General features: G+C 42.3%; 2 protein-coding genes across 2 annotated transcripts; both read right to left on the bottom strand.

The window, feature by feature from the left end:
- Positions 1-1,631: 1,631 nt before the first annotated feature.
- On the bottom strand, positions 1,632-23,839 carry LOC309517527 (uncharacterized protein; the record flags this gene model as incomplete). The annotated part of the gene is made up of 5 exons (XM_082196752.1): positions 23,521-23,839; positions 21,615-22,571; positions 14,199-14,645; positions 11,630-11,728; positions 1,632-2,609 (listed from the first exon to the last, which is right to left on the bottom strand). Exons 2-5 carry the CDS (start codon positions 22,560-22,562, stop codon positions 1,632-1,634), a joined length of 2,472 nt encoding a protein of 823 aa, XP_082052878.1. The 5' UTR covers positions 22,563-22,571; positions 23,521-23,839.
- Positions 23,840-25,107: 1,268 nt separating this feature from the next.
- On the bottom strand, positions 25,108-26,067 carry LOC309517244 (olfactory receptor 6B1-like; the record flags this gene model as incomplete). Its single annotated transcript, XM_082196384.1, has 1 exon — positions 25,108-26,067. The coding sequence occupies one exon, from the start codon at positions 26,065-26,067 to the stop codon at positions 25,108-25,110; it is 960 nt and encodes a 319-aa protein (XP_082052510.1).
- Between the last annotated feature and the right edge of the window lie 922 nt (positions 26,068-26,989).

Below are 26,989 nucleotides of genomic sequence, written 5' to 3' on the forward strand. Positions count from 1 at the left end.
ATTTCCAGCTGATCCTTTCAGCCCGACTCTCTCTGGCACTGTGTCACCCACCTCTGTCTCTTCCTGCACCTCTTGCCCTGCCTCCTCTTCTTCTATCTCTAACTGCACAGCCTCTACCTCTTCCCCCTGCTTTGCAAGTGGCACAGACCCCCACAAATCACAAGTCTTACTACCTCACTGTGAAGGTTCTTCAGAGAGAGAAAGCACTTTTTTGCTATGGCAACAATCATTTTATATCCAAGTTGAGACTAAATTATTTTTTTTAAAAAAAAATTAAATCTCATTTTTTCTTGATAGCTACAGGGTATTAAAAGATTTGGAAAGGGTGCAAGCCTCAAAAAGCTTGTTCTAAATACAGTCATACCTCGGAAGTTAAAGAGAATCCATTCCGGAAGTCCGTTCGACTTCCAAAACATTTGGAAACCAAGGTGTGGCTTCCAATTGGCTGCAGGAAGCTCCTGTAGCCAATCCAAAGCCGCGGAAGCCACGCCAGACATTCGGGTTCTGGGTTTGCGGCATTCAGGAGCCAAAACATTCAACTCGCAAGGCATTTGTGATCCAAAGTATGACTGTATCTGAGAAATAAATTAAAATATTAAAAAATTGTCCAGTAGCACCTTAGAGACTAAGTTTTTTCTGAGTATAAGCTTTCATATGCATGCACAGTTCTGAAGCTTATACTCAGAACAAACTTTGTTGGTCTCTAAGGTGCTACTGGACAATTTATTTATTTATTTTGACTGCATCATACTAACCCAGCTACCTACCTGAATCTTGTATTTGAGAAGTCCACTCACCTTTTTCTGTAATGCAGTGTTGCGGCCAGGCATTGGGGGCCCTGCAGTGATCTGGCGGGGACTGGAGATTGACACCCTTCTCGTTGCCATCTGGGCCACATCGCTAGTGCTGACTGGGGCCCCACCCAGGGGTGGCCCCACTGTCCAATCAGGATCTGTGGGAGGCGTGGCCGTGGGTAATTAAGACCACAGCGCATCCGGGGAGCCCTGCTCTCTTACCCTTTGCCAGATCTCTCAACCCACCTGACCTCTTTTTTATGCTTTGCTATGCCTCTAAAGTAAAAAAAAACTGGACTTTTTGGGTGGTTTGTAGTTCATGTTTCCCAAAATGTTTGCAACTCTGTGAATCCAGAAAGTCCACTTTCCATGGGGCCATCTCCACTAACTCAAATTAGTCTGAGGACAATCACATTCAGTCAATGAAGGAAGTGTTCTGCTTGCGGAAATCTGCTAAATAGAGATTTATTAGGCCAATGCGGGCACACATCTGCAAAGTCACACATACAATCAAGCTGAAAGCATAGTTCTGACTTGCCATGGACCTGACACAATTCAGCAGAATCAACATAAATATATGTGTGAAAAGAAGTAGAAAACAAGTAAATTAACTAAAATGTTTCAACTCTGTTATAGAGCATAAAAATGATAAGATCCATTGTTGAACGCATATACGGTAATACTTTATGAATTGTTATAAATTAGCATGTGTGTTCTCCAATATCTGCGTCAGACATGAAAATAATGATTTCAAAATCATTAGGTTTTATCTTTATTATAAATAATTTAAAATATTTTCAATTGTTTTACTATTTTTGCGCAGAAAGAGAAACGTAATCAGTGCTGTAGACGTTGCAAATTGGGGAAGAATAGGGTGAATAGATTTGCCGTCATCTTCCACAATGCTGATTTCAGTTGCCTATTCCGTATACTATAGATTATTGGGTTCATAACTGGAGGAAACATGCAATAGAACATAGAAAGCACAAGATCCATGACTGATGGGGACCCAGAAGTTGGCTTTAGATAGGCAAATGAACCACTGGCAAGAAATAAGGATATTACAATAAGATGTGGCAAGCAAGTTGAGAAGGCTTTTTCCTTCCCCTGGGCAGAAGGAATTCTTAGAACTGCCCTGAAGATCTGAACATAAGAATAAACTATCAGAGCAACATAAGTAGTGGCTAGAGATATACCAACACAAATAACCCGAAATGCGATGAGATATGAATCAGAACAAGCAATTTTAAATAACTGTGGGATTTCACAGAAGAACTGGTTGATTTCATTGGAACAGAACTCAAATGTGAATGTGCTTCCAGTGTATATTGTAGAATACAGAAGCCCACCAACCCATGCACAGATTGCCAGTAGGATGCATGTCTTTCTATTCATGATAGTCTCATAGTGCAGTGGACAGCAGATGGCAATGTAGCGGTCATATGCCATAATACCAAGGATGAACAAGTGAGATCCAATAAAAAGAATGAGAAAGAAAACCTGGCAGATGCATCCACTGTATGAAATAGTCTTGGTGTTCATTAGGGAATTTGACAAGGATTTGGGGACTGTGACAGATATTGAGCCAATGTCTTGGAATGCAAGATTGGCCAAAAAGAAGTACATGGGTTTGTGAAGCTGAGGACTGCAAGAGATGACTGTGATGATGAGAAGGTTTTCAATGAGAGCCAACAAATAAATAAGCAGAAAAGCAATGAAACGGAATGTCTCCATCTCCTGAGTATCAGAGAATCCATGCAAAATGAATTCCATCAGTCCTGATGATTGGTTGAACATTGTGTAGGTATTTGGTAGCTGCAAAGAGAAAACAAACCCATTTTAGAAAGGAGAAGAGTATCAGAGGCTTTCATGCAGGTTCCCCATGTGATCAAATAGATTGACCTAGGTAAGCCAGAAACCATTGCTCTTTCAATAAACATTTGTTTGTTGTTCATCTTAAAATTAAAAAGTATACACCTTTAAAAATGTGAAATCTCTAAGTGGTTAGTATTACATATTATAAAAATATTTCATATTGTTCAATGTTTCGTATAGATTATATAAAGAGTTTATATTGATATTGCATTGTTGTACTTGGCCATCGTGTTGCCTTGGATATTACTGATGACTGTTGGAAAGAAACAGAGGAACTGAGGTGAGAGGGAATAGAAGGCAGCTGCTGCTTCCCTGAGCAGAAACCCTCCACAAGCCATCTTGTTGCAGGGCTTTACCTGCTGAATACAGTACCAAAAACATTAAAACATTATTCTCAAGACATTTAACTGAATCAGATTGTTTGTCTCAGGCTTCAGTGAGCGTTTCCTGCAACAACCATTCAGTAGAGATGGTCTAAGTTAACCAGTCTAACACTACAAAAGTGGCAACTAATCATTCTGTTTCTGCCACTGGAGCACTGTTCTACTTTGGTGCAGCTTCAAGTGGGGATGGCATCTGAAATCATTCCTCCCAGTATAATGCAGTTAGAAAATTTGCAACTCCACTAAGTGTCTTAAGGGGTGGAGCTCTTGATATGGTAAATTGACCTCTAAGAGTGGTGCATCAGTCCTAGCTGGGGTGCTGGTTTTGGGGGGAGGGAGGGTGCTTATGCTGAGTGGAAGCATGAAATTCTGACCTGAAAACCTGCTTGTTTAGTAGTACTGTCCTTTTCCACTGCCAGAAGTGTGTGTGTGTGTGTGTGTGTGTGTGTGTGTGTGTGTGTGTAAAGCAGGCATTAATTCTCATCATAATCCAAAAGACCACGATGATCCCCATCATTCAATGATGCCTTTTTCCATGTCACGGGTTTCCAGCATGCACCAGCAAAGAGAATCTGCAGCTGACACATTCTCTTCAGTGCCTCATGCAAATCACTGGGCAACAATTTTTTACTTTTTGAATGTTGTCTAGATTTCTACAACTGATTTAGGGTATTTTTGCACTGCTGAATCAGGAAGTGGCATCCGTTTCTCTCCATCAGGTCAAGTTTATTGTAAACTGAATGGTGGGCATTGATAAAGGTAAGTACACGTAAATTGCATGTTGCTTCACCATTTTTCAAACTTCAGGGCTTGAACTTCCATTTCTTGGAACTCCTGGAATGCTCAGCGGCAGGGAGGTCTCTCTTCAGAGTCCAACAGTAGTCAGCCATCATGACTGCATCCCAGCGACCCTGATACCTGGTCTCCATCTCTTTCATGTCCTGATGGAAACTCTCCCCCTGCTCGTCACTCATTGAACCCAGGTTCTCAGGAAACCGGTCCATATGTGAAAATAGGTAGTGCATCTTGACGCTCATGTTGCAGCCCAGGTTTCTGAAAGCAGTCAGCATGTTGACAAGTTCTGCGTAGTTTCTGGCCTTATTGTTGCCAAGAAAGTTATTCACTATCAGAATAAATGCCTTCCACGCTTCCAGTTCCACTTCGTTCATTGAGTTTCCGAACTCTGGATCTCTGATGAGCTGATGGATCTGAAGACTGTCAAAGATGCCACTTTCAACTTCTCCATGGTCAATCCTGGAAAAGCCATCCTTGTCCAGAGCCTTGGTGAACTGCTTGATTAAGCCGAGCTTGATGTGCAGCGGTGGGAAGAGTATTCTGTCTCTGTCCACCAGAGGGTTGTTGATGACGTTCCTTTTTTTGCAAGGCACCAATTCCTCCTGCACAGGCCAGTCCTTCTTTGTGTAATGCTGAGCACGGTCCCTACTATCCCACATGCACAGAAAACATGGGTACTTGGTGAAGCCAGACTGTTGTCCCAACAAAAAGTTCACCATCTTCAGGTCAACACAAATAAACCACTTATGCTGATCATAACCAATTTTCTCCAGCACATACTTCACCTCTTCATAGTTCTCCTTCAGTGTACTCGAGTGAGCCAGGGGTATAGAGGCAAACTGGTTGCCGTTGTGTAGCAGAACACATTTCAGTGATCGCTTGCTGCTGTCAATGAACAGTCTCCAATCTTTGGGTTCGTACTGTGGCACTCCAAGCTTGAGCAGAAGCTGTGCAATATCTGCACAGTTTATTTTATTTATTTATTTATTTACGGCTATTAGCCCATAAAATATGTACAACATAAAAGCACAGAGGCATAAGGACCGATATATTCGACACCAAAGGGTGAACATCATGGTACTAGGGTGGGTCAATGAGCAGAGCCAAATAACAGCTTGGGGCCCAGAGAGCTCCAAGGGACGGATCACAGAAAAAGAAACTGAAGACGAGGTCCGACATGCACTCTCATGGTAACTGTCCGATTAGTTTTGGTGTTGTTGTTTTTTAGTTGTTTTTGTGTGTGAGATAACCGCGTTCAGGAATCTCGCCACCTGCAGAGTTACCGAAGGATCTGTATCCTGCAAAAGTAGTGCGGCGTGTGACTCAACAGGCCGGCCCACCAAGCGCAGTAAAGCAGGACCTAGGAATTTAGTCCTGGCTATGCTATGTAGGGGGCAGTTGAACATTATATGTGGAAGAGATTCAACAGTTTTCCCGTCACACACGCATAACGGAGACACCAAACCCTTAGAAAATCTGTGGCTCAGCAGGTTCGATGGAAGGACATTGAACCTTGCACGAATAAATGCAAGTCGGTGTGTACAGATGAAAGAGATGACATGTATGATGGAAGGCCAAGTGGTGGGGTTATTCCGTGATACCTGGGGGAGCAAACGCCCCCACCCCAAGCGAGGTTGTGTTGATTTTCAATGTCTGCTAATCTTTGCTCTATAAGGCTTTTGGCTGAGCATAAGTTCATCTTTAGGGAGTCTGCTGGGGAAATTCCGATGCTCAGGAGTTTGGCATGGATTTTTCCTAACCACGGATTGACAAAGTCGTCTCGCCAGAGACACTGAAAAAGGTAATGGTCGGGAAGCCTATGCCAGCTGGACAGCCAGTAGTCAAAGACTCGCTTCCAGATGACGGTCTCCAATGATGCAATCCTTAACTCCAAACGTATGGCTACGTTGCTCACACACATGGGGAGTTTCAGGAGGCGACAGAGAAACTGATTCTGCAATGTCCCAAGCGATGTTAAATTGGACCCTGGGGCCCAGAGCGGGGCAGCATAACAGAGGGTGGAAACCACTTTTGCGTGGTATACCTTCAAAGCAGAAGGGATGTGGGAGGCTCCGTCGGCCGCGAAAAATTGGAGCAGAGAATAGAGTATTGTTTTCCCTTTGTTTAGTAGATACTGAATCTGTGGCTTCCAGCTTAGGTTGTAGTGAAAAAAGACTCCTAGGTATTTAAATTTGAAAACATCTGCACAGTACACCAAGTCCTTCTCTTCCGAGAAAAAAAGGAGGTTTTATGACTTCAAACTGATCCCTTGTCGACATAATCACCCAGAATTATCGGACCTGAATACTTCTTGTCATTAAAATAATCATTTCCAATCAAAACAATTATTCGACATGGCATTTTACCCCCACCAACTTCTTCTAAAATGCTCCACACAAGCGTACATGTGAACAAAAATGTAAAAAACCCGACATGTGGCCATAGCTCAAAAACTTGACCTGATTGAGCAAAACCAATGTGATTTTTGGATTCAGCGCATCAGATTCGTCCTAAAAAAACTGAAAAAACGCAGACAACAAATTTGTTGTTGACCAGTGAGTGAAAATGTTAAAACAGATATTGGTAACATGTTAACTTCTCAGCACACCTGAACCTTAATGTTTTGTCCAGAATTGCCCTCAATATAATTAACTTGTGATAAATTGGTTTTTTATCAAGTTGATACTCAATAAGCCACTTGAGAAGTGATCCATAAAAACTGACTCACCAAACTATTCATGGGCAGATCCTGGAGAATTTAATACAATTTTATGTGGTGGTATTTGTTGTTGTTGCTGCTTCTGCTTTATGTCTGCTCATTTTCTGCTTTTCTCTGATCACCCAGTATGATCTGTCACATCTTTAGCTCTCCATCACTGTTTAAGATGTGATCTCGGTTACAGTTTTCCTCACTGACTAACAGAATAAGGAGATGCAGTAATTACTTTTATTTATATTTCGTTTCTCCATTCCCAGGAGTCTAATAAACTCAGAAGAAAATTCTCAGGCGTATGTGTGGAATGCATGTGTATTTTACTGTTTACATGTAAAAGTGTTCTATTAGAATACCAAATGATAAAAGTTTCAAGCAAGAATCACTACGTCACATGGGATTTCACCTGATATACGTAGATTGAGTAGCAATATATGGAGGTACATACCGTATTTTTCGCCCCATAAGACGCACTTTTTCCCCTCCAAAAATGAAGGGGAAATGTGCCTGCGTCTTATGGGGCGAATGCAGGCTTTCGCTGAAGCCTGGAGAGCGAAGGGGGTCGGTGTGCACCGACCCCTCTCGCTCTCCAGGCTTCAGGAAGCTCTGCGCAACCCTCGGGAGACCGGCTCCGAGGGCTGCGTAGAGCTGCCTGCAGTCCTGGGACCAGCACAGCTCTGCGCGGCCACCGGGAGCCGGGGGAGAAGCTCCGCCCCACTCCCGGTGGCTGTGCAGAGTTGCCTGCGGTCCTGGGACCAGCGCAGCTCTGCGCTGCCATCCGGAGCGGGGCGCTAAGCTCCGCCCCGCTCCAGGTGGCCGTGCAGAGCTGCCTGCAGTCCTGGGACCAGCGCAGCTCTGCGCTGCCATCCGGAGCGGGGCGCTAAGCTCCGCCCCGCTCCCGGTGGCCGTGCAGAGCTGCCTGCGGTCCTGGGACCAGCGCAGCTCTGCGCTGCCATCCGGAGCGGGGCGCTAAGCTCTGCCCCGCTCCCGGTGGCCGTGCAGAGCTGCCTGTGGTCCTGGGACCAGCGCAGCTCTGCCCGGCCACCGGGAGCCGGGGGAGAAGCTCCGCCCCGCTCCCGGTGTCCGAGCAGAGCTGCCTGCGGTCCTGGGACCAGCGCAGCTCTGCCCGGCCACCGGGAGCTGGGGGAGAAGCTCCGCCCCGCTCCCGGTGGCCGTGCAGAGCTGCCTGCGGTCCTGGGACCAGCGCAGCACTGCGCCGCCATCCCGAGCGGGGCGCTAAGTCCCGCCCCGCTCTGGATGGCGGCACAGAGCTGCCTGCTGTCCCGGGACTGGTGCACTTCTCCCCATCGCCAGCCCCACAAGCTCGGGGGACAGCGGGGAGGCAGAGCGTACCTTCCCACTGTTCCCCGACCTGGTTCTTCCAGCCCCGCACCTTTTTTTCTTTATTTCCCCCCCAAAAAACTAGGTGCGTCTTATGTGCCGGAGCGTCTTATGGGGCGCAAAATACGGTACATCACTTGGTTTCTTTTTCATTCATTTATAATTATTTCCATTATAACACTAAGATGCTTTAAAAATATTTCCTATAATATAATACTTAATATAATTAATATAATATCTATCATGTTCCAAGTTATTTTTTTTCTTAAAAATTGTAATAACATAACAGCTATTGCTGATTCTTTTAATTTCAACTGTTGTATAAAGCAGACGACTGCTGGAAAATGTCTGTGAATGTTTTTTAAAATATGTTTGCTTCAAGAATCTCTCAGTAGAATAGGCCGTTGGATAATTTATATACAGAATCAGCAAATAAGATACACGACATATAGACAGATTCCGTTTTTGCTAAATTAAATTTTAGTGCCTAATTTCTTCTATACAGTTTTTGGCTCTTAATTACCTTGATTGGAAGATCTGCTGCTTTCGACGGCAGCTTGTGACTATGGCTGATGAGTGCGCTGGTGCTGAATTGAGCGAACTCAAATTGCTTTTCCCTCCCCCCCCCCCTTGCTGCTGAGACAGAGGTGAGTTCAAAGGGAGGATCACAATGAGTTTCCTCTCACTCTGCCAGTCCCCTCAAAGCCCCACTCTTCCGTGGAGTGTTTTTTTGGGGGTACTGAGTCCTAGCACTCTCCCCACTGCTCAAACCAGCCCGAAATGGTCGTCCTTTAAGCGGATGATCTGAAACACACTGCCATTCTTCCCACAGAAAACCGGAAGTTACTGCTTCAAGAATCTTTGAATAGAATAGGCCATTGGATAATTTGTATACAGAACCAGCAAATAAGATACACAACATATAGACAGATCTTGTGGCATCTATGTTTGTTGCATGTTGCCACCAGTTATGAACCCAGCAATGGGGAGGATATTTGGTGTGGATCACCAACTACACTTTGCTTGAACTATAGCAGCTATCTCTGTGTGACAGTACCATCCACTGTTGGCTTTTTGCAGTATGGTAACGCTGCAGAGAGCTTGCTGGGGAGATCATGCATTAAAAAGAAGGGACTCAAAAATAACTTAAAGAAGGTTTTAATAAGAAAAACAAAAACTCCATTTACACTAAATATATTAACAAACAAACATGACCCAACCACCAACCCATCCCCCAGGGTAATGGGAGAGCTAGGTGCTGCTCCTTATATACTACACCCAGATGCTGACACACCTTAATCAAATACAACTCAGCAGCACCTGCTATGTTTCACAGCTGCAAAGCTGGGTCTCGTTATCTTGCTCTGGCCCTTGCTCTGGCCCCTTAAAGACATACACATGGAGTGGAACAATGATGAACCTTTACATTTAAAGAAACCATTCAACATCCACACTGTTCAAAATAAAACAGTATGTGCAGAATTCCAGTGAGATAGAGTTCTTTACCAAAAAAAAAAAAAAAAAGCCAAATCAAGAAATCTGGGCACCTGAAGCAAAAACACACACCAAAAAGCCCTTTACAAATTCCTCTTCTGCACTCTGACGATAATTTAAAATGAAATAAATAGCATTTTGATGTCACTACAATAGTACCTCGGGTTAAGTACTTAATTCATTCCAGAGGTCTGTTCTTAACGTGAAACTGTTCTTAACCTGAAGCACCACTTTAGCTAATGGGGCCTCCCGCTGCTGCCGCACCGCCGGAGCACGATTTCTGTTCTCATCCTGAAGCAAAGTTCTTAACCCAAGGTAATATTTCTGGGTTAGCGGAGTCTGTAACCTGAAGTGTATGTAACCTGAAGCTTGTGTAACCCGAGGTACCACTGTATTTGACCAACAAAACTGGAGTGGCCCCCTCACTTTGCCTGATAAGAGTTCCAGCCCTGCTTCAAATATAAATCTCTTAGGAAAATGTTTGCATCTATAAATCTTTTGTTTAGCTCCTTGCTCAACCTGTGTTATACTTCCCAAATAAACTTTGAATATTGTTGATCCGTGTCCATGGCAGTCAGTCAGTGGACCAGGGAACTAGGCTTGTCCCCTCAATATTCCTGGTAAATGAGAGTATTAAAGTACTAAAGCCAGGCACTTCCTTCCCAAAGCTGGAGAAGCTTCTGTCCGGCTTAGGGAAGGAGGGGTGATGCTCACACACAGATGTTGCCCCTGCCCCAAATCACCCTTAAAAGCTGGCACCTCTGGCCCTAACGTATCCCCATAAAAAGATTCACTGCACGCCTCTGATCCATGTGGACAACGTAAGTATACTCCTGCTAAAATCTAACACAATCTGTTTATTTTCGGACTTCGTTGCTACCTGCAGCTATAGTGCCTTGTGAATCTTATAATATGACTTTTGTTATGGTTGTTCTGTTTAGCTTAATTTCTTTTAGTAGCTTTCTTAATAGTGTTCTATAGAAGGTGGTTGTTACACTGGTGATTTGTAATTATTTTACTGATGATTTCTTAATTATTCTATATAATTTATGCTGTGGTTGTGATGTTCAATTATCTGTTCTCCTCAGATTTGAGTGCCCAGTTGTTGAATAAGAAGGAAAGTGAGAAAAGCAACAAGTCTTACTACCTCACTGTGAAGGTTCTTCAGAGAGAGAAAACACCTTTTTGCTATGGCAAGAAACATTAGCTTTTATACCCAAGGTGTGTGGGATGTAATCCACTGAGAGCAGTCAAGTACAACATTCCTTGTTTTCCTAGAGTGGACATGCAAGGGAATGTTTGGTCAAGCCAGTCAAAGCTTCCTGTTCCTCCTGCCCTGGAACATCCTTCCTTGCATGTAACTAGTGGGTGGGTGTGACCTTTCCAGACCTGGTAAAAGGACAAGGCATGCTGCCACTCTCTCTCTTTTCCATCTTCCTTTTGTCCTGCCAACTTCCTGGAATGAACTGCTGGCTGCCAGCCAAGCAGTCCCTCAGGTCAACTCCCTTATGGGGTAAACCTGTTTTTATACATTTGTAACTTTAAGCCTAAAGCCTGCCTTCAGGGATCACACTGTGCTCTGCCTGATCGTGAGTAAACTTTCTTTTTATTGCTTATGAATAAGACTGTCGTGTCTTTATTCTTTAAGGAGGGATTTAAAAGGGGATCTTACCAGGAACATACAGTTCAATCTGAGGCAGATTGAATTGCATAATAGTAAGAGGTTCTAATGAGCCTGCCACAAGTTTTCTGCTGTGTAAAGGGGAATGTGCTAAGCAAAGGAACATGCTAGCGCAAGTAAGGAAGGATATTAATAAATAATATATCCTCTATTGCCACCCTGAACATTCCCTCAAGGTGAGGCTAAATTATTTTTAAAAAACATTATATATCCTTTCTTTTTGATAGCTACAGGGTGTTAAAAGATTTGGAAAAGGTGCAAGCCTTAAAAAGCTTGTTCTAAATACAGTCGTACCTCGGAGGTCGAACAGAATCCATTCTGGAAGTCTGTTTGACTTGACTTCCAAAACTTTTGGAAACCAAGGTGCAGCTTCCGATTGCCTGCAGCCTGTAGCCAATCGAAAGTTGAGGAAGCCACACCAGAAGTTCGGGTTCCACAGAACATTCACAAATGGGAACATTCATTTCCAGGTTTGCGGAGTTCAGGAGCCAAAATATTCGACTCCAAGGCATTTGGGATCCAAGGTACAAATGTATCTGAGAAATCCGCTCACCTTTTTTCTGGTGGGCGCTGTTGTGTCCAGGTATTGGGGGCCCTGTAGTGTTCTGGTGGAGTGGAGATTGACGCCTCTCTTGTTGCTGTCTGGGCCACATCACTGGTGCTGGGCGGAACCCACCTAGGGGTGGCCCCACTGTCCAATCAGGACCTGTGGGAGGCATGGCCGTGGGTAATTAAGACCACAGAGCATCTGGGGAGCCCTGTTCTCTTACCCTTCACCAGATCTCCCAATCCACCTGCCCTCTTTTTTATGCTTTTCTATGACTCAAAGCAAAAACTGGACTTGGTGGGTGGTTTGTAGCTCATGTTTCCCAGAATGTTTGCAACTCTGTGAATACAGAAAGTCCACTTTCCATGGGGCCATCTCCCCTAAATTACATGAGTCTGAGGACAATCACATTCTGTCAATCAAGGAAGTGTTCTGCTTGCAGAAATCTGCTGAATAGAGATTTACCATATTGGCCCAAATATAAGGCACACCCACAAATAAGCCACACCTTTAACATTCAATGGAGGGGAGTAAAAAAATAATACCCGAATAGAAGCCGCTCCCTTAAAATTCCGCAGGCACTCACAGCCGTAAATGGCAGATTTAGAAGAAAACCCTACTGGTACTAGAAATCACCCGCAAGTGAAAGCGATGAATGACATTAGAATTAATTCCACAACAGTCTCAAGCTCGCAAATCGGCAATAAAACTTTTTTTTTGTTCCCTTTTACCATATGTCTGTTTCAGCAGCAATATCATAAAAGCCAATTTTTGTAAGGTTGCAAATTGAACCGCACTTTAACCTTTCACGGTCAGAATTTGGGGGGAAAGTGCAGCTTATATTCAGGCCAATACGGTATTAGGCCAATACAATCACACATACAATCAAACTGAAAGCATAGTTCTAACTTGCCATGGACCTGGCACAATTCAGCAGAATCAACATAAAAATATGTGTGAAAATGAGTACAAAACAAGTAAATTAACTAAAAAAAAAAATCCACTCTGCAACAGAGCATGAAAATAGTAAGAGCTATTGCTGAACCTATATAACAGTTTATTACTCTAATGGAGCACAGAAATTAAAGATCAATTTCTGAATCTATTAGGCAGCATCTTAAAAAGCAGAGACATCACCTTGCCAACAAAGGTCTGTATAGTTAAAGCTAAATCTAAAAAGAAGGAAAAATGATTAGAACAAGAACATTCCACAGACCCACCAATTCAGACAACACATAATAACAACTGTGGTTTTTCCATAGACTATTACTGACACATAATTTTTTTCAGACTATTTCCCATGTATGCTGTGGAATAGAGCTCTGCAGTCCACACACTGATTGCGTTCACCTATGTGCAAAAGGAATTCTTTGAACTATCCTTAAGATCTGGACATAACAGCAACTATTAAAGAAGGAGAACAAACCTAGACAGCATCTTAAAAAGCAGAGACATCACCTTGCTGACAAAGGTTCGTATAGTTAAAGCTATGGTGTTCCCAATAGTGATGTATGGAAGTGAGAGCTGACCATAAAGAAGGCTGATCACCGAAAAATTGATGCTTTTGAATTATGGTGCGGGAGGAGACTCTTGAGAGTCCCATGGACTGCAAAAAGACCAAACCTATCCATTCTGAAGGAAATCAGCCCTGGGTGATCACTGGAAGGACAGATCCTGAAGCTGAGACTCCAATACTTTGGCCACCTCATGAGAAGAGAAGACTCCCTGGAAAAGACCCTGATGTTGGGAAAGATGGAGGGCACAAGGAGAAGGGGATGACAGAGGACGAGATGGTTGGATAGTGTTCTCGAAGCTACCAGCATGAGTTTGACCAAACTGCAGGAGGCAGTGGAAGACAGGAGTGCCTGGCGTGCTCTGGTCCATGGGGTCACGAAGAGACGGACACGACTAAACGACTAAACAACAACAATTACTATTAATTAGCAAGTGTGTTCTCAAAAGATTTGCAACTGAAATGAAAATAAAGATTTCAACACAGGTTTTATCTGTATGTTTAAAAATGTTTTACTATATTTTTACAGGAAGAGAAACAAATTGCAAATTGGGGAAGAAAAATTGGGGTGAAAAATTTTGCAATCAACTTCCACAATGCTGATTTCAGTTGCCTATTCCGAATACTATAGATTATTGGGTTTATAACTGGAGGCAACATGCAGTAGAACATAGAAGCCACAAGATCCATGGCTGATAGGGACCCAGAAGTTGGCTTTAGATAGGCAAATGAACCACTGGCAACATATACAGATATTACAATAAGGTGTGGCAGGCAAGTTGAGAAGGCCTTTTCCTTTCTCTGGGCAGAAGGAATTCTGAGAACTGCCCTGAAGATCTGAACATAAGAATAAACTATCAGAGCAAAGTATGTAAAAGCCAGAGACGCACCAACACAAATAACCCAAAATGTGATGAGATATGAATCAGAGCAAGCAAGTTTGAATAGCTGTGGAATTTCACAGAAGAACATATTAATGTCATTCGAACAGAACTCAATTGTAAATGTACTTCCAGTGTATACTGTGGAATAGAGAAGCCCACAAATCCATGAACTGATCACCAGTTGGACGCATGCTTTCTTGTTCATCACAGTCTCATAGTGCAGTGGATTGCAGATGGCAATGTAGCGGTCATACGCCATGATGCCAAGGAGGAAAAAATGAGATATACTAAAAAACAGAAGGTAGGACACTTGACAGATGCATCCATTGTATGATATGGTATTGGTGTTCATCAGGGAATTTGCTAAGGATTTGGGGACTGAGACAGATATGGAGCCAAGGTCTTGGAATGCCAGATTGGCTAGAAAGAAGTACATGGGTTTGTGAAGCTGAGGACTGCAGGTGATGACTGTGATGATGAGAAGGTTTTCAGTGACAGCCATCAGATAAATGACCAGGAAAGTAATGAAATGAAATGTCTCCCATTCCTGAGTATCAGAGAATCCATGCAGAAGGAATTCCACCATTCCAGATGACTGGTTGAACATAGTGCTTGTGTGTGGTTCCTGCAAAGAGGAGCAAACACATTTAAGAAAGGTAAAGTAAAAGGTAAAGGACCCCTGGACGGTTAAGTCCAGTCAAAGGTGACTATGGGGTTGCACAGCTCATCTCGCTTTCAGGTGGAGGGAGCTGGTGTTTGTCCACAGACAGCTTTCTGGGTCATGTGGCCAGCATGACTAAACCACTTCTGGTGCAATGGAACACCGTGACGGAAGCCAGAGTGCACAGAAACACTGTTTACCTACCTGCTGCAGCAGTACCTATTTATCCACTTGCACTGGCATACTTTCAAACTGCTAGGTTGGCAGGAGCTGGGACAGAGCAACGGGAGTTCACTCCATTGCAGGGATTCGAACCACCGACCTTCCAATTCACAAATCCAAGAGGCTCAGTGGTTTAGACCACAGCACCACCCATGTCCCTATTTTATTTAAATATTTATCTTTATAAACCTTTATTTAAGAAAGGAGGCACAATTAGTTATCTCCATGTTACATGGAATTTCATGTGACAGAGATTTAACAGTTTTTGTCCATTTCACATTTCCAGTATGCATTTGCTAAGACCGACATAGGCTGACCTGGCCTCTTCTATGTGGAATGAGGATGTGCAGGCCAGAATATTCTCTTTAATGAATGAAAATGTATAATTCTTGGTGACATGGTGGCTATTCTGCACATCTGACCTTTGCAGATTTCTTACTAGGAAACCCATAAATATATTTAACTTGTGATAAAACTTGCTTTTTATCCAGTAGGTCTGTTATGCCTCCAAGGTTCTGCTTCTAGATGTTTCATTAGGTTCACTGAATTCATAAATCACTTCTCACAATAAAAGAGACCCCCAAGGAATTTACAATAATAAAATATGTGAGATGTCTTCTATTCCTAGCCATTAACCCTGGCTGGGACAAACTGAGCATGGGCTTTTGCATTGTAAAACTCTGGTTTCTAGATCTTCCTGAACTATGTACACAGTTTATCCAGGAGGTCATAAATAAAATAATTGAAAAGTCATCTATTCAAATAGACTTACCAAGCTGTTTGTGGGCAGATCTTGGGTGATTTCATGAAAGTGTTTACATGCTTCGTTTTCATGCCTGGTTGCATTCTGTGTTGTTTTTCTGGGCAGCCAATGTGATTTGCCTTTTCAATGTATCACACCATTCTCTCCCCATAGCTGTTAGGGAGGCAATTTCTCTTACTGCTCTCTATACTGAGATGCTGCACTGGATTTTATCCATATTTACTTCTATTACTCCCAGGAGTCTAATCAAACTCAGAAGAAAAGACTCATGGGAATGTGTGGTATGTGTTTGTATTTTTACATGTAAAAACATTCTATAGTGTACCAAATGATAAACAGTTCAAGCAATAATTACCATGTCACATGCAATTTCATGTGATACAAAATGAGTGACAATATACATTGGAATATACATCACTTGATTCCTTTTTTTAGTTATTTGTTAATTTATAAGTATTCATATTATAACACAAAGGTCTGTTTTCAAGCTTTTCACAATATTACACATGTACAGTGATAGATTCCCCTCAATTCTGAAATGTCTCCCTGAAGCCATACTAAAACACCCAAAAATCCTAACAGAGTAAAAGAAAAGAAAGAGGAGTTCAAAGAAGGACCATCTAGATTGGAAAAGGAATATTAGCCGAGGTAAGATGTGTTCTACAAGTTTGTTTCTTCTTAGAAGAAGTGCAGAGTACTTGCAAGGGAAAGAAAGTGTGAGAAGCAATGAGTCTTACAACCTCAGTATGGATTTTATGCCAACGATTCTCCCCAAACTGAGGTCAATTGGTTTTTTTAGAAGGCTAAATGCCCTGTCTTCCTGAAAGATATTAGGCATTTAGGGCTTTTGAAATGCCATGGGGAGCCATGAAGATATTGTAAATCTCTGAGACATGGATCTTTTACCATGGATCTTCTTCCTGCTATCTACATGGAAGGGGGAGACTAGCAGATGTTCTTGGTTTCCCTCTAGGTTACCTCTGGCCTTCCAAACTTTGTAGCTAGTTTCTATACAAAGTGGGAAGAATGATGGAGAGGAATTTTCATTAATACAATATGTGATTCTCTCCTTGTTTAAAACATAGTATGTTTTACTATGGATTTTACAACTGACAAGGGAAGGGTGGCAAAAAATGATACCCAAGTCAACAGCAATGAGGGGATTTAGAAGGAGGTGCAGGAGAGGATCAAATAAAGAATTTGATTGAACTCACAGAGTTTTTTAAAAGAGGCACCTTCTTGGCTTTCCAGTATCCATCCGGTCAATACCAGACTTGGAGGCAGGGATAGTCTTCAAACAACAACACAACCTGCCTCCTCAGTGATGACATGGTCTGGTCTTAGCATAACTCCTCCTCCTACCCGTGATCACTGAGATCGGGTGTCCCAGTATGTCCGAGTGCAGAGATTGTGTGTGTCCCCCGTGGAACCTGCCCCAACCATTCTGTTGGCTGGGGCCTACTCCCAGGCAGCCCTGGCTCTCTCCCCTTAAGAACAGAATACAAACTATATAAAACAGTAGAAACTAATTAAAAAACAAAACAAAAAAATTCACAGTTCTACTAAAAATTAAACTAATATCCCTCCCCCAACAAGCAAAAACCAAACCTTAAAACCGAAATTTAAAACAGCACAAATTAAAAACTATTTAAAAACATTTTTGACATTTGACCCAACCCCAGAATTATTCCAGTGAGTCTCTCCAGTGACATCTTCTTCATTCAACAAACACATGTTGCACAGGGTTGCATGAAAAGAAACCCCAATGTCTAAGCTCCTGCTCAAAGGAAGATGCACTGCGCAATCAGGACAAATGCACAATCAGGTGCCCCAGTCATGTGGTACATCTACACACAGTCAGGATCTTGAATGTTGGGTATTCTTTACAGACAACAACACACAATGCATCAGGTGGTTTGTAAAGCAGCCTGTAACTTCATGTGACACAATGGTGCTGAAGGAAGAAGTGGCAGTGGGGATGAGTCTCCATGGCATTGTGCATTTGTTTTATGATTGTAATTTTATTGTTGATGTGTTGCTGTTTACCACCATTTTTTTTTCTTAAGGTTGGCAGCATATATATATATATATATATATATATATATATATATATATATATATGCAGGTTTTGGTGTCTTCGGGTGTCTTCCCGTGTAAGAGTCGGGGTGTCTGTGCGACGTTTCGACGAGGTCTCACTCGTCATCTTCAGGCTGGTGCTTTCGGCTTCTTGTTACTGGAACAGAGCAGAGTCTGGTGTTTGAGTTCCTATAAATACTGTTGAGGGGTGTGGTGTATAGCCTCCAACGTTCTGGGCAGAGAGGAAGTTCCTAGATTAGTGTGCCTTTTCTTCTTTTGTTCCTTAATTACTTGAGGGATATCTTGGGTGATTTCATGAGTGATATTCTGAATACCACTGGGTGGGTCATTAAGTGTAGATTAGTTGCTAAAGCTTTCGTGTCTTGACCTCTTGAGCTTGTGAAGAGTTTTTCTGAGAAGATGGCTGTGCTGCATTTAGTTGTGCTCTGGCTTGGCTTCGTGTATAGGGGCGAGCTGTGGTTTTGTGCCTTGTGCCAGCCAGATCTGTGTAGGGATTGCAGGGGGGTGCAGCATCCGGAGGTGCCACTATAGTTTGGCTACTGGATGGAGTCTGTAATATGTCTGTGGAGAGGGTCTGGGTTTGGGTCTGGTGTGGTTGATTGGTGACGGCGTTCTGTGTGCCTCTGGTTCTGGTGTCGGTTTTTGTGGGGAGGGCTAATTTCCAGATGTCTGGCAGGCGGGACGTGTCGTCACGCTTGTTCATGTTGTGAGGGTGTTTCTCTATCTCGATGGCTTCCATGATTATTCTCTTGTGGTGATGTTCCATGTTAAAGAGCAATTTGGAATCTGCAAAATTAATTTCGTGTCCTGTTTCTTTCATGTGTTGGAAAAGAGAGGAAGTTTTTTCTTCTTTTTTGACGGCATTCTTGTGTTCTGCGATACGTGCATTTATTCGTCTGTTTGTTTGTCCAATGTACGTGGCTGGGCAGACTTTGCAGGGTATTTCATAGACCCCTTGGTTTTCCAGCTGGATTTTGTCTTTTGGGTTTCTGAGGATATTGGCTATTTTTTGGTTGGTGCAGAAGGCTGTTTTGATATTGTGTTTATGGAGGATTTTGCTGATTTTGTCTGTAGTGCCCTTGATATAAGGAAGGAGGGCCATGCCATTGTTTTCTTCTGTGTCTTGGTTTTTGGGGGGTGTTTCTTTTTGGATTAGCTTCGTAACCCTGTTTTTCTGGTATCCATTGGCGATTAACACATTTGAGAGATTCTGTAACTCAGTTGTCAAGTGGTCTTTGTCAGCCAGGCGTTTGGTTCTGGAGATGAGAGTCTTGGCTACGGAGTTTATTTGTGCAGGGTGGTGGTGTGATTGTGCATGTAAGTAGCGGTTGGTGTGTGTTTTTTTCCGGTAGATAGTGTGTCCTAGGGAGCCATCAGGTTTTTTGTAGATTAGGACGTCAAGAAAGGGGAGTTGGTTGTTGTCTTCTATTTCCATAGTGAATTGTATTTTGGGGTGTAGGCTGTTGAGATGTGTGAGGAAGCTATCTAGTTTTTCTTTCCCGTGTGGCCAAATTACAAAGGTGTCGTCAACATATCTGAGCCAAAGTTTGGGTTTGTGTTCTGACTTGTCTAAAGCATTGGTTTCAAAGTGTTCCATGTACAAATTTGCGATGACCGGTGAGAGGGGTGATCCCATAGGTGCTCCTTCTATCTGTTTGTATCTTTGTCCATTGTGGATGAAGTACGTGTTGGTTAGGCAGTGGTTGGTCAGGTCCAGGATGTATTTGGGGGGGTTGTATTTGTTTTGAATGGCTGTCAAGGCTTCATTAATGGGCACTTGAGTGAAGAGAGATACAACATCGAAGCTCACAAGTAGGTCATCGGGATGTAGGTATTGTTTCTTTATTGTTTCTATGAACTGGAAGGAGTTAGTAACGTGTGAAGCGATGGATTCTGCATAGAAGGAGCACCTATGGGATCACCCCTCTCACCGGTCATCGCAAATTTGTACATGGAACACTTTGAAACCAATGCTTTAGACAAGTCAGAACACAAACCCAAACTTTGGCTCAGATATGTTGACGACACCTTTGTAATTTGGCCACACGGGAAAGAAAAACTAGATAGCTTCCTCACACATCTCAACAGCCTACACCCCAAAATACAATTCACTATGGAAATAGAAGACAACAACCAACTCCCCTTTCTTGACGTCCTAATCTACAAAAAACCTGATGGCTCCCTAGGACACACTATCTACCGGAAAAAAACACACACCAACCGCTACTTACATGCACAATCACACCACCACCCTGCACAAATAAACTCCGTAGCCAAGACTCTCATCTCCAGAACCAAACGCCTGGCTGACAAAGACCACTTGACAACTGAGTTACAGAATCTCTCAAATGTGTTAATCGCCAATGGATACCAGAAAAACAGGGTTACGAAGCTAATCCAAAAAGAAACACCCCCCAAAAACCAAGACACAGAAGAAAACAATGGCATGGCCCTCCTTCCTTATATCAAGGGCACTACAGACAAAATCAGCAAAATCCTCCATAAACACAATATCAAAACAGCCTTCTGCACCAACCAAAAAATAGCCAATATCCTCAGAAACCCAAAAGACAAAATCCAGCTGGAAAACCAAGGGGTCTATGAAATACCCTGCAAAGTCTGCCCAGCCACGTACATTGGACAAACAAACAGACGAATAAATGCACGTATCGCAGAACACAAGAATGCCGTCAAAAAAGAAGAAAAAACTTCCTCTCTTTTCCAACACATGAAAGAAACAGGACACGAAATTAATTTTGCAGATTCCAAATTGCTCTTTAACATGGAACATCACCACAAGAGAATAATCATGGAAGCCATCGAGATAGAGAAACACCCTCACAACATGAACAAGCGTGACGACACGTCCCGCCTGCCAGACATCTGGAAATTAGCCCTCCCCACAAAAACCGACACCAGAACCAGAGGCACACAGAACGCCGTCACCAATCAACCACACCAGACCCAAACCCAGACCCTCTCCACAGACATATTACAGACTCCATCCAGTAGCCAAACTATAGTGGCACCTCCGGATGCTGCACCCCCCTGCAATCCCTACACAGATCTGGCTGGCACAAGGCACAAAACCACAGCTCGCCCCTATACACGAAGCCAAGCCAGAGCACAACTAAATGCAGCACAGCCATCTTCTCAGAAAAACTCTTCACAAGCTCAAGAGGTCATGACACGAAAGCTTTAGCAACTAATCTACACTTAATGACCCACCCAGTGGTATTCAGAATATCACTCATGAAATCACCCAAGATATCCCTCAAGTAATTAAGGAACAAAAGAAGAAAAGGCACACTAATCTAGGAACTTCCTCTCTGCCCAGAACGTTGGAGGCTATACACCACACCCCTCAACAGTATTTATAGGAACTCAAACACCAGACTCTGCTCTGTTCCAGTAACAAGAAGCCGAAAGCACCAGCCTGAAGATGACGAGTGAGACCTCATCGAAACGTCGCACAGACACCCCGACTCTTACACGGGAAGACACCCGAAGACACCAAAACCTGCATTCCTGTACCCGTGAAAATCTACGAAAGCAAATATATATATATATATACATACATACATTTATTATTATATATATAATAAATGACCAAATGTAGCACAGCTCCAGAACCAACTTGATAGGAATTAGCGTATGGATTTGAAAAGTGCTACCCAAATGCTCGCTGCTTCCAAGGCTACATGTTAGGAAGATCATTAATCACTGCTGTTTCTAAATCTGAAGTAAAACCCTGTTGACTTTAGTGTTTCAGATTTACATTGGAGTAAATGGGAGAATATTTTTGTTAGAATTGGGGGGGGGAGAGAAAAAGAAAACAGAATTCAATGAACTCTTATACAGTTAGCACATTTGTTGGTTGTTCTCCTTAAGGCCTCCTTCACCTCTTTATTCCTCAGGCTGTATATAAGGGGATTAAGCAGAGGTGTCAAGATGGTATAAAAGATAGAGAATACCTTATTGAGTGTTCTCAGTTGATTGTTGTCTTGTAAAAGATACACTATGGTGAGAGAGCCATAGAAAATGGTCACCACAATGAGATGGGAAGAGCAAGTGGAGAAAGCCTTTTGCCTTCCTGTGGTGGATGGGATGCCAAGAATGGCAGTGATGATGCATACGTATGATGCTATAGTCAGAACGAATGGTGGCAGGGTAGAGATAGAAGTCAGAACAGCCGATACCAGTTTCACCTGACTTGCATCACTGCAGGCCAGGTTCATCAATGGAATGAAATCACAAAAGAAATGCTCAATCACATTGTGGCCACAGAAGGTTACCTGTAGTATAAAACCTAACAATATTGTGTCTATGACAAAACTGCCAATCCAAGACCCAGCTACCAGCTGCAGGCAAACCTTGAAATTCATAAGGACAGAATAATGCAAGGGGCGGCATATTGCTATGTAACGGTCATAAGACATTGCTGCCAGGAGATAGCACTCAGTTACTGCTAAGAACACAAATGCCCATAATTGCACAATGCAGCCATTAACGGATACACCTGGGTTTTTGCTTAATAAACTGGCCAGAATTCTGGGGAGGATGGTCGAGCTATAGCAGGTCTCCAAGCAAGACAAGTTGCCCAGGAAGAAATACATGGGGGTGTGGAGGTGCTGATCAGTCACAACCAATGTGACAATGATCAGGTTCCCAGCCATAGTCATGATGTAGATGATTAGAAACAGCACAAAGAGAAGAATATGTAACTCCTGGAGTTCTCCAAAGCCATGAAGGACAAATTCTGTAATGGTGGTTTCATTTCTCCTCTCTAATGTCAACATCCTTTTAATCTGTTGAAGGGGAAGAAGAACAATTTGTGCGATCAATATTACTCTCCCCTCATGTTATTCTAGTATTTGCCCCCATCTGAATTAAAGGGATCTTGTCCTGGATTCAAGTCTCCCAATAAGTCCTATTCAGGTGTTTGTTCCTCCAAGTCTCGCTTAAATTATTCCCATGATATAAGAAAAACAAGGACAAAGGTGAACTGTTTTGAATTTGAGTGCTTAGATTAACCTGCCTGCTTTTTCTGGAAATAAGGCACCCCTAGGTGAGCTTTACAAAATGGCTGAGGGAGCCACTCGGTGGATAGAAACCCATAATGCAAAGATTGCTGCCTTTCTGATATTGCAAGTGTATTAGGATTTTTGGCATAAAGGCTATACAAATGATATCATCCTTCTTCCTAATAAGGTAGCCTGAGACCAACTTGAATGCTTTACAAAATATCAACCAGGCAATCATGGCTCCAGAATTTTAGTGATCCCGCTCACCCTGGATCAGTCAGGAAATGCAACCATGCTCCCACAACTAAAGAACATGAGAAACAAAATAACTTTGTCTTTTGGATGATTCCGAATTATGTCATGAATTTATTGATGGAACAAACATGTCAAAATAATCTGTGGTTATAAACTGGGTTGGTCAAGTGAGGCAAGGTATTTATTATTTTATTTAACAGGTTTTATATACCATTTAATCACCAACACCTCTAAGTGATAGCTGCAAGATATAGTTATCCTCTGAAATGCAATGCCATCAATAATCAGAATTATCAGAACATGTGTAAATTACCAACAGACATAGTGAAATAATTCAAATAACTCAAATATTTGCACTTGTAGATCAGTGAACTGTTAGCTGTTCCCCAGCTTTAGCAAGGAGCTTTGTGACTATTAAAAGCTTGCACTCACATCAACATAATTTTTTATGCTATATAGCATCTACTTTCTCTCTTACCTTCCAGATATATCCAGATCCAGGGGTATCTAAGCAAAGGCTGCCTTATCATTTATCCACTGAAATTGAGATAACTGAAGAGGCAGGTTGCATATTGGTCCATTATGGAAGGATAGGAATGGGGAACCTGTGATCCTCCAGATGTTGTTCAACTCCCATAAGCTCCTACCAACATCAGCTTGATGGGAGCTGTAGATCATCAACACTGGAGACCCAAAGCTTTCCCATATCCTAGCTTAGAGTGCCTAGATAGGAAGAGAACAAGGCTCTTGTAGCAACTGGGTGATTAACAAATTCCCTCTATAAATCCTGGTGGTGCTCTGGGTTGATTGTATACAAAGGAGTACAGGGCTCTTGCATTTTCACAAGGTGTCAACAAAGAAGGAATTATGATGCCACTGCTGAGCATGTCACAATGCTAAATGGATGATCAAAGACACACCTGAGTCTGACAGCAAACTGGTCAGTATAGTAGTAGCCTTTATATCATAGTGATGGGAATAATCATGCATTCAGCCTGTGCATGTAATTCTCACCTGAAATTCAAGGCAGTCAAAATCTTGGAATGCTCCCTTCTGCTTCCTAATATTTAATTTTAGGATTAGAAACACAAAGGTCTCTTGACTATGGCTGCTTGATTGCTTTTCAAAGTCATGTTCTGTAGGCATTGAGATTCTAAGATTCATCAGTCAATCTCATGGATCAGTTGAATTTAAAACCAGATCACTTCTTCATGCTCAAAGCTTATTATTTAGGCTATAACTGCCAAAGGGATGTGTGAGAAGCAGTGGGCATTATGCCGTAATTAGTCTCTTAAGAAAAACTTGTTTTTAAACACCATGTTGATTGAATATCTCTTTGAGGAATAACTCAATGAAGCACATCTCATCGGGAATGATAAGGGAAGCTGAACATTTCTTAGAACTGACCCAACATTTCTCAGAAGACATTTTTCTGAAAATTGTTTTGAACATTTTTTTTATCACATGCTGACTATCCAAAGAGGTTTTAAGCAAAATTACCTCAAATGTGGTATTCTTAGAAGAAAAACTCTTCCAGTCATTAGTATGCACTAAAAATTTATGCATTGTGGTGTAAACTAATGTCTAAGCAGGGTCCGTTAGGGTTTCAAATTGGGTGGAGGACTGCATGTTGTGATACCTGGATTGCAAGGGGTTGAACTACATGACCTCTTCCAATTTAATGATTCTATGTTTCATTTTGCTGGTCAGAACAGTAGTCCATTGAAGTCACACTACAGATGCTTAACAAACACCAGTTCAACCTCCATATAGCATGAAAGGAATAACAATTTGTTCTAAGCAAAGTACATATGCAATGTTTAGAGGTTGCATAACATGTGTTTTTCAACACTTAGAAAGATTTATATTCATATTGTTCTATTTGGATCCAAATCTTTCCACAGAGAGCTGAAAGTTGAGTGCATGAGAGTCCCCTGAGAATGTTCCATTCAGTTACTTCCAAGGGTTGCACTTGTTTAGTTCAGAAGAAGACCTACATCCAGTACAAAATGATGCCTTTGTAATAGAAAAGGGCTTCGTCATTCAGTCTGAAATCATGGCTTTATTAAACTCTTATATGTGCATATTTGTAAGCTACTTTCCTCAAGGCCTCCTTCACCTCTTTGTTCCTCAGACTATATATTAGAGGATTGAGGAGAGGTGTCAATATTGTGTAAAAGACAGAAAAGACTTTGTTCAGCTCTCTCAGTTGGTTGGTGTCTGGCAAAATGTACACAGCAATGATGGTGCCATAGAAAATGGTCACCACAATGAGATGAGAAGAGCAGGTAGAGAAGGCCTTTTGTCTTCCTGTGGAGGATGGGATGCCAAGAATGGCATTAATGATGCACCCATAGGATGCTATTGTTATACTGAATGGTGGCAGTGTGCAGATGGAGGTCAGAGCAAATGACAGAACTTTTATTTGATGTGTGTCACTGCAGGCAACATTCACTATTGGAATGAAATCACAAAAGAAATGATCAATAACACTGTAGCCACAGAAGGTTAACTGCAGTGTAAAAATTAACAAGATCATGTTTACCACAAAACTGCCGATCCAAGAACCAGCCACCAGCTGGAGGCAGATTTTGAAATTCATAAGAAATGGATAATGCAAGGGCCTGCATATTGCGACATAGCGATCGTAGGACATTGCTGTCAGGAGGTAGCACTCTGCTGCTATCAAGAAACCAAAAACCCACAATTGCACAATGCACCCATTCACCGAAACACTTTGGTTCTTGGTTAAGAAACTGGCCAGCATTCTAGGGAGGATGGTTGAACTGTAGCAGGTCTCCAAGCAAGACAGATTCCCAAGGAAGAAATACATGGGTGTGTGTAAGCTTTGATCAAGCACAACTAGTACAACAATGAGGATGTTCCCAACCATGGTCATAACGTATATAATTAGAAACAGCATGAATAGAAAAATCTGGAGTTCCTGGATGTCTCCAAAACCAAGAAGGATAAATTCTGCTATGATGGTTTCATTTCTCTCCTCCTCTTTCTTCATGGTTTTCATCTGGTGAAATAGAAGAGATGAGGTGGGGTGTGATCATTGTTTTCTTTGTTTTGCAAGTACAAATACAAACAGGAACAATCATCGGGAGAGTCAATATTACATAAGCAAGGGCCATATAGCTGAAGTTATAATATCATTGCACAGGAGGGAATACAAGAGTCTTCTTTATTAACCAGGACCGTCTTTCTATGGATTCTTATGCATCCATTACAGAATATACAGTTTGTGGGAACGATACAGGTATTAATTTTTCCCATCAATTGTAAGCAATAGTCATTAAATCACAACCTCCTAGTTAAGAGGGTTGTATACTGCCTTCAGGATCAAAGGCAGTATGCCCATGAGTACAAGTCACAGAGAAAGGACAAGAGGAGGTGACTGTTGCACTCATATGCTGTTTGTGGGCTTCCCAGAGATATCTTGTTGGCCATTATGGGAAATTAGACACTGACTAGATAGACCTTTAGTCAGATTCATCAGAGTTCTCCATATGTTATTGTGCTCTTATTTAATCCCTCTGATGCTAGTTGACAACCCAAAGCTCTCACTGCTAGACCTCACCATGAGTTAAAACAGTTTGGGTAGGGGATGGGGAGACATTGAAACTTGGATTTTAAAAAATATGTTATTATTAGCAGTGTTCAAGTTATACACTGAGAAGTTATGTATAGAGTATAAATGTGTGTTCAAGCTTCTTGATTTGAGATAAAATAATGGCCCCTTTGTGGTCAACCTAAGATGTAAAAGAAGCAAGATATGGTCAAGACAGGTAAATTCAAAGGTTTTAATAGGTTATCTAGGGCCATTTCTGGAAGATAGCAACGTCAGGCATTTACCATGACCAGCAAAGGGTCAATGCCCCAACAATGTCCTCATTCTTGTATGTAAACAGAGCCCCTAAGGTGGTCAGAAGGCGCAAGAG

This window comes from Podarcis vaucheri, assembly GCF_965113315.1.
Source record: "Podarcis vaucheri genome assembly, chromosome: 13".
Lineage (NCBI taxonomy): Eukaryota > Metazoa > Chordata > Lepidosauria > Squamata > Lacertidae > Podarcis > Podarcis vaucheri.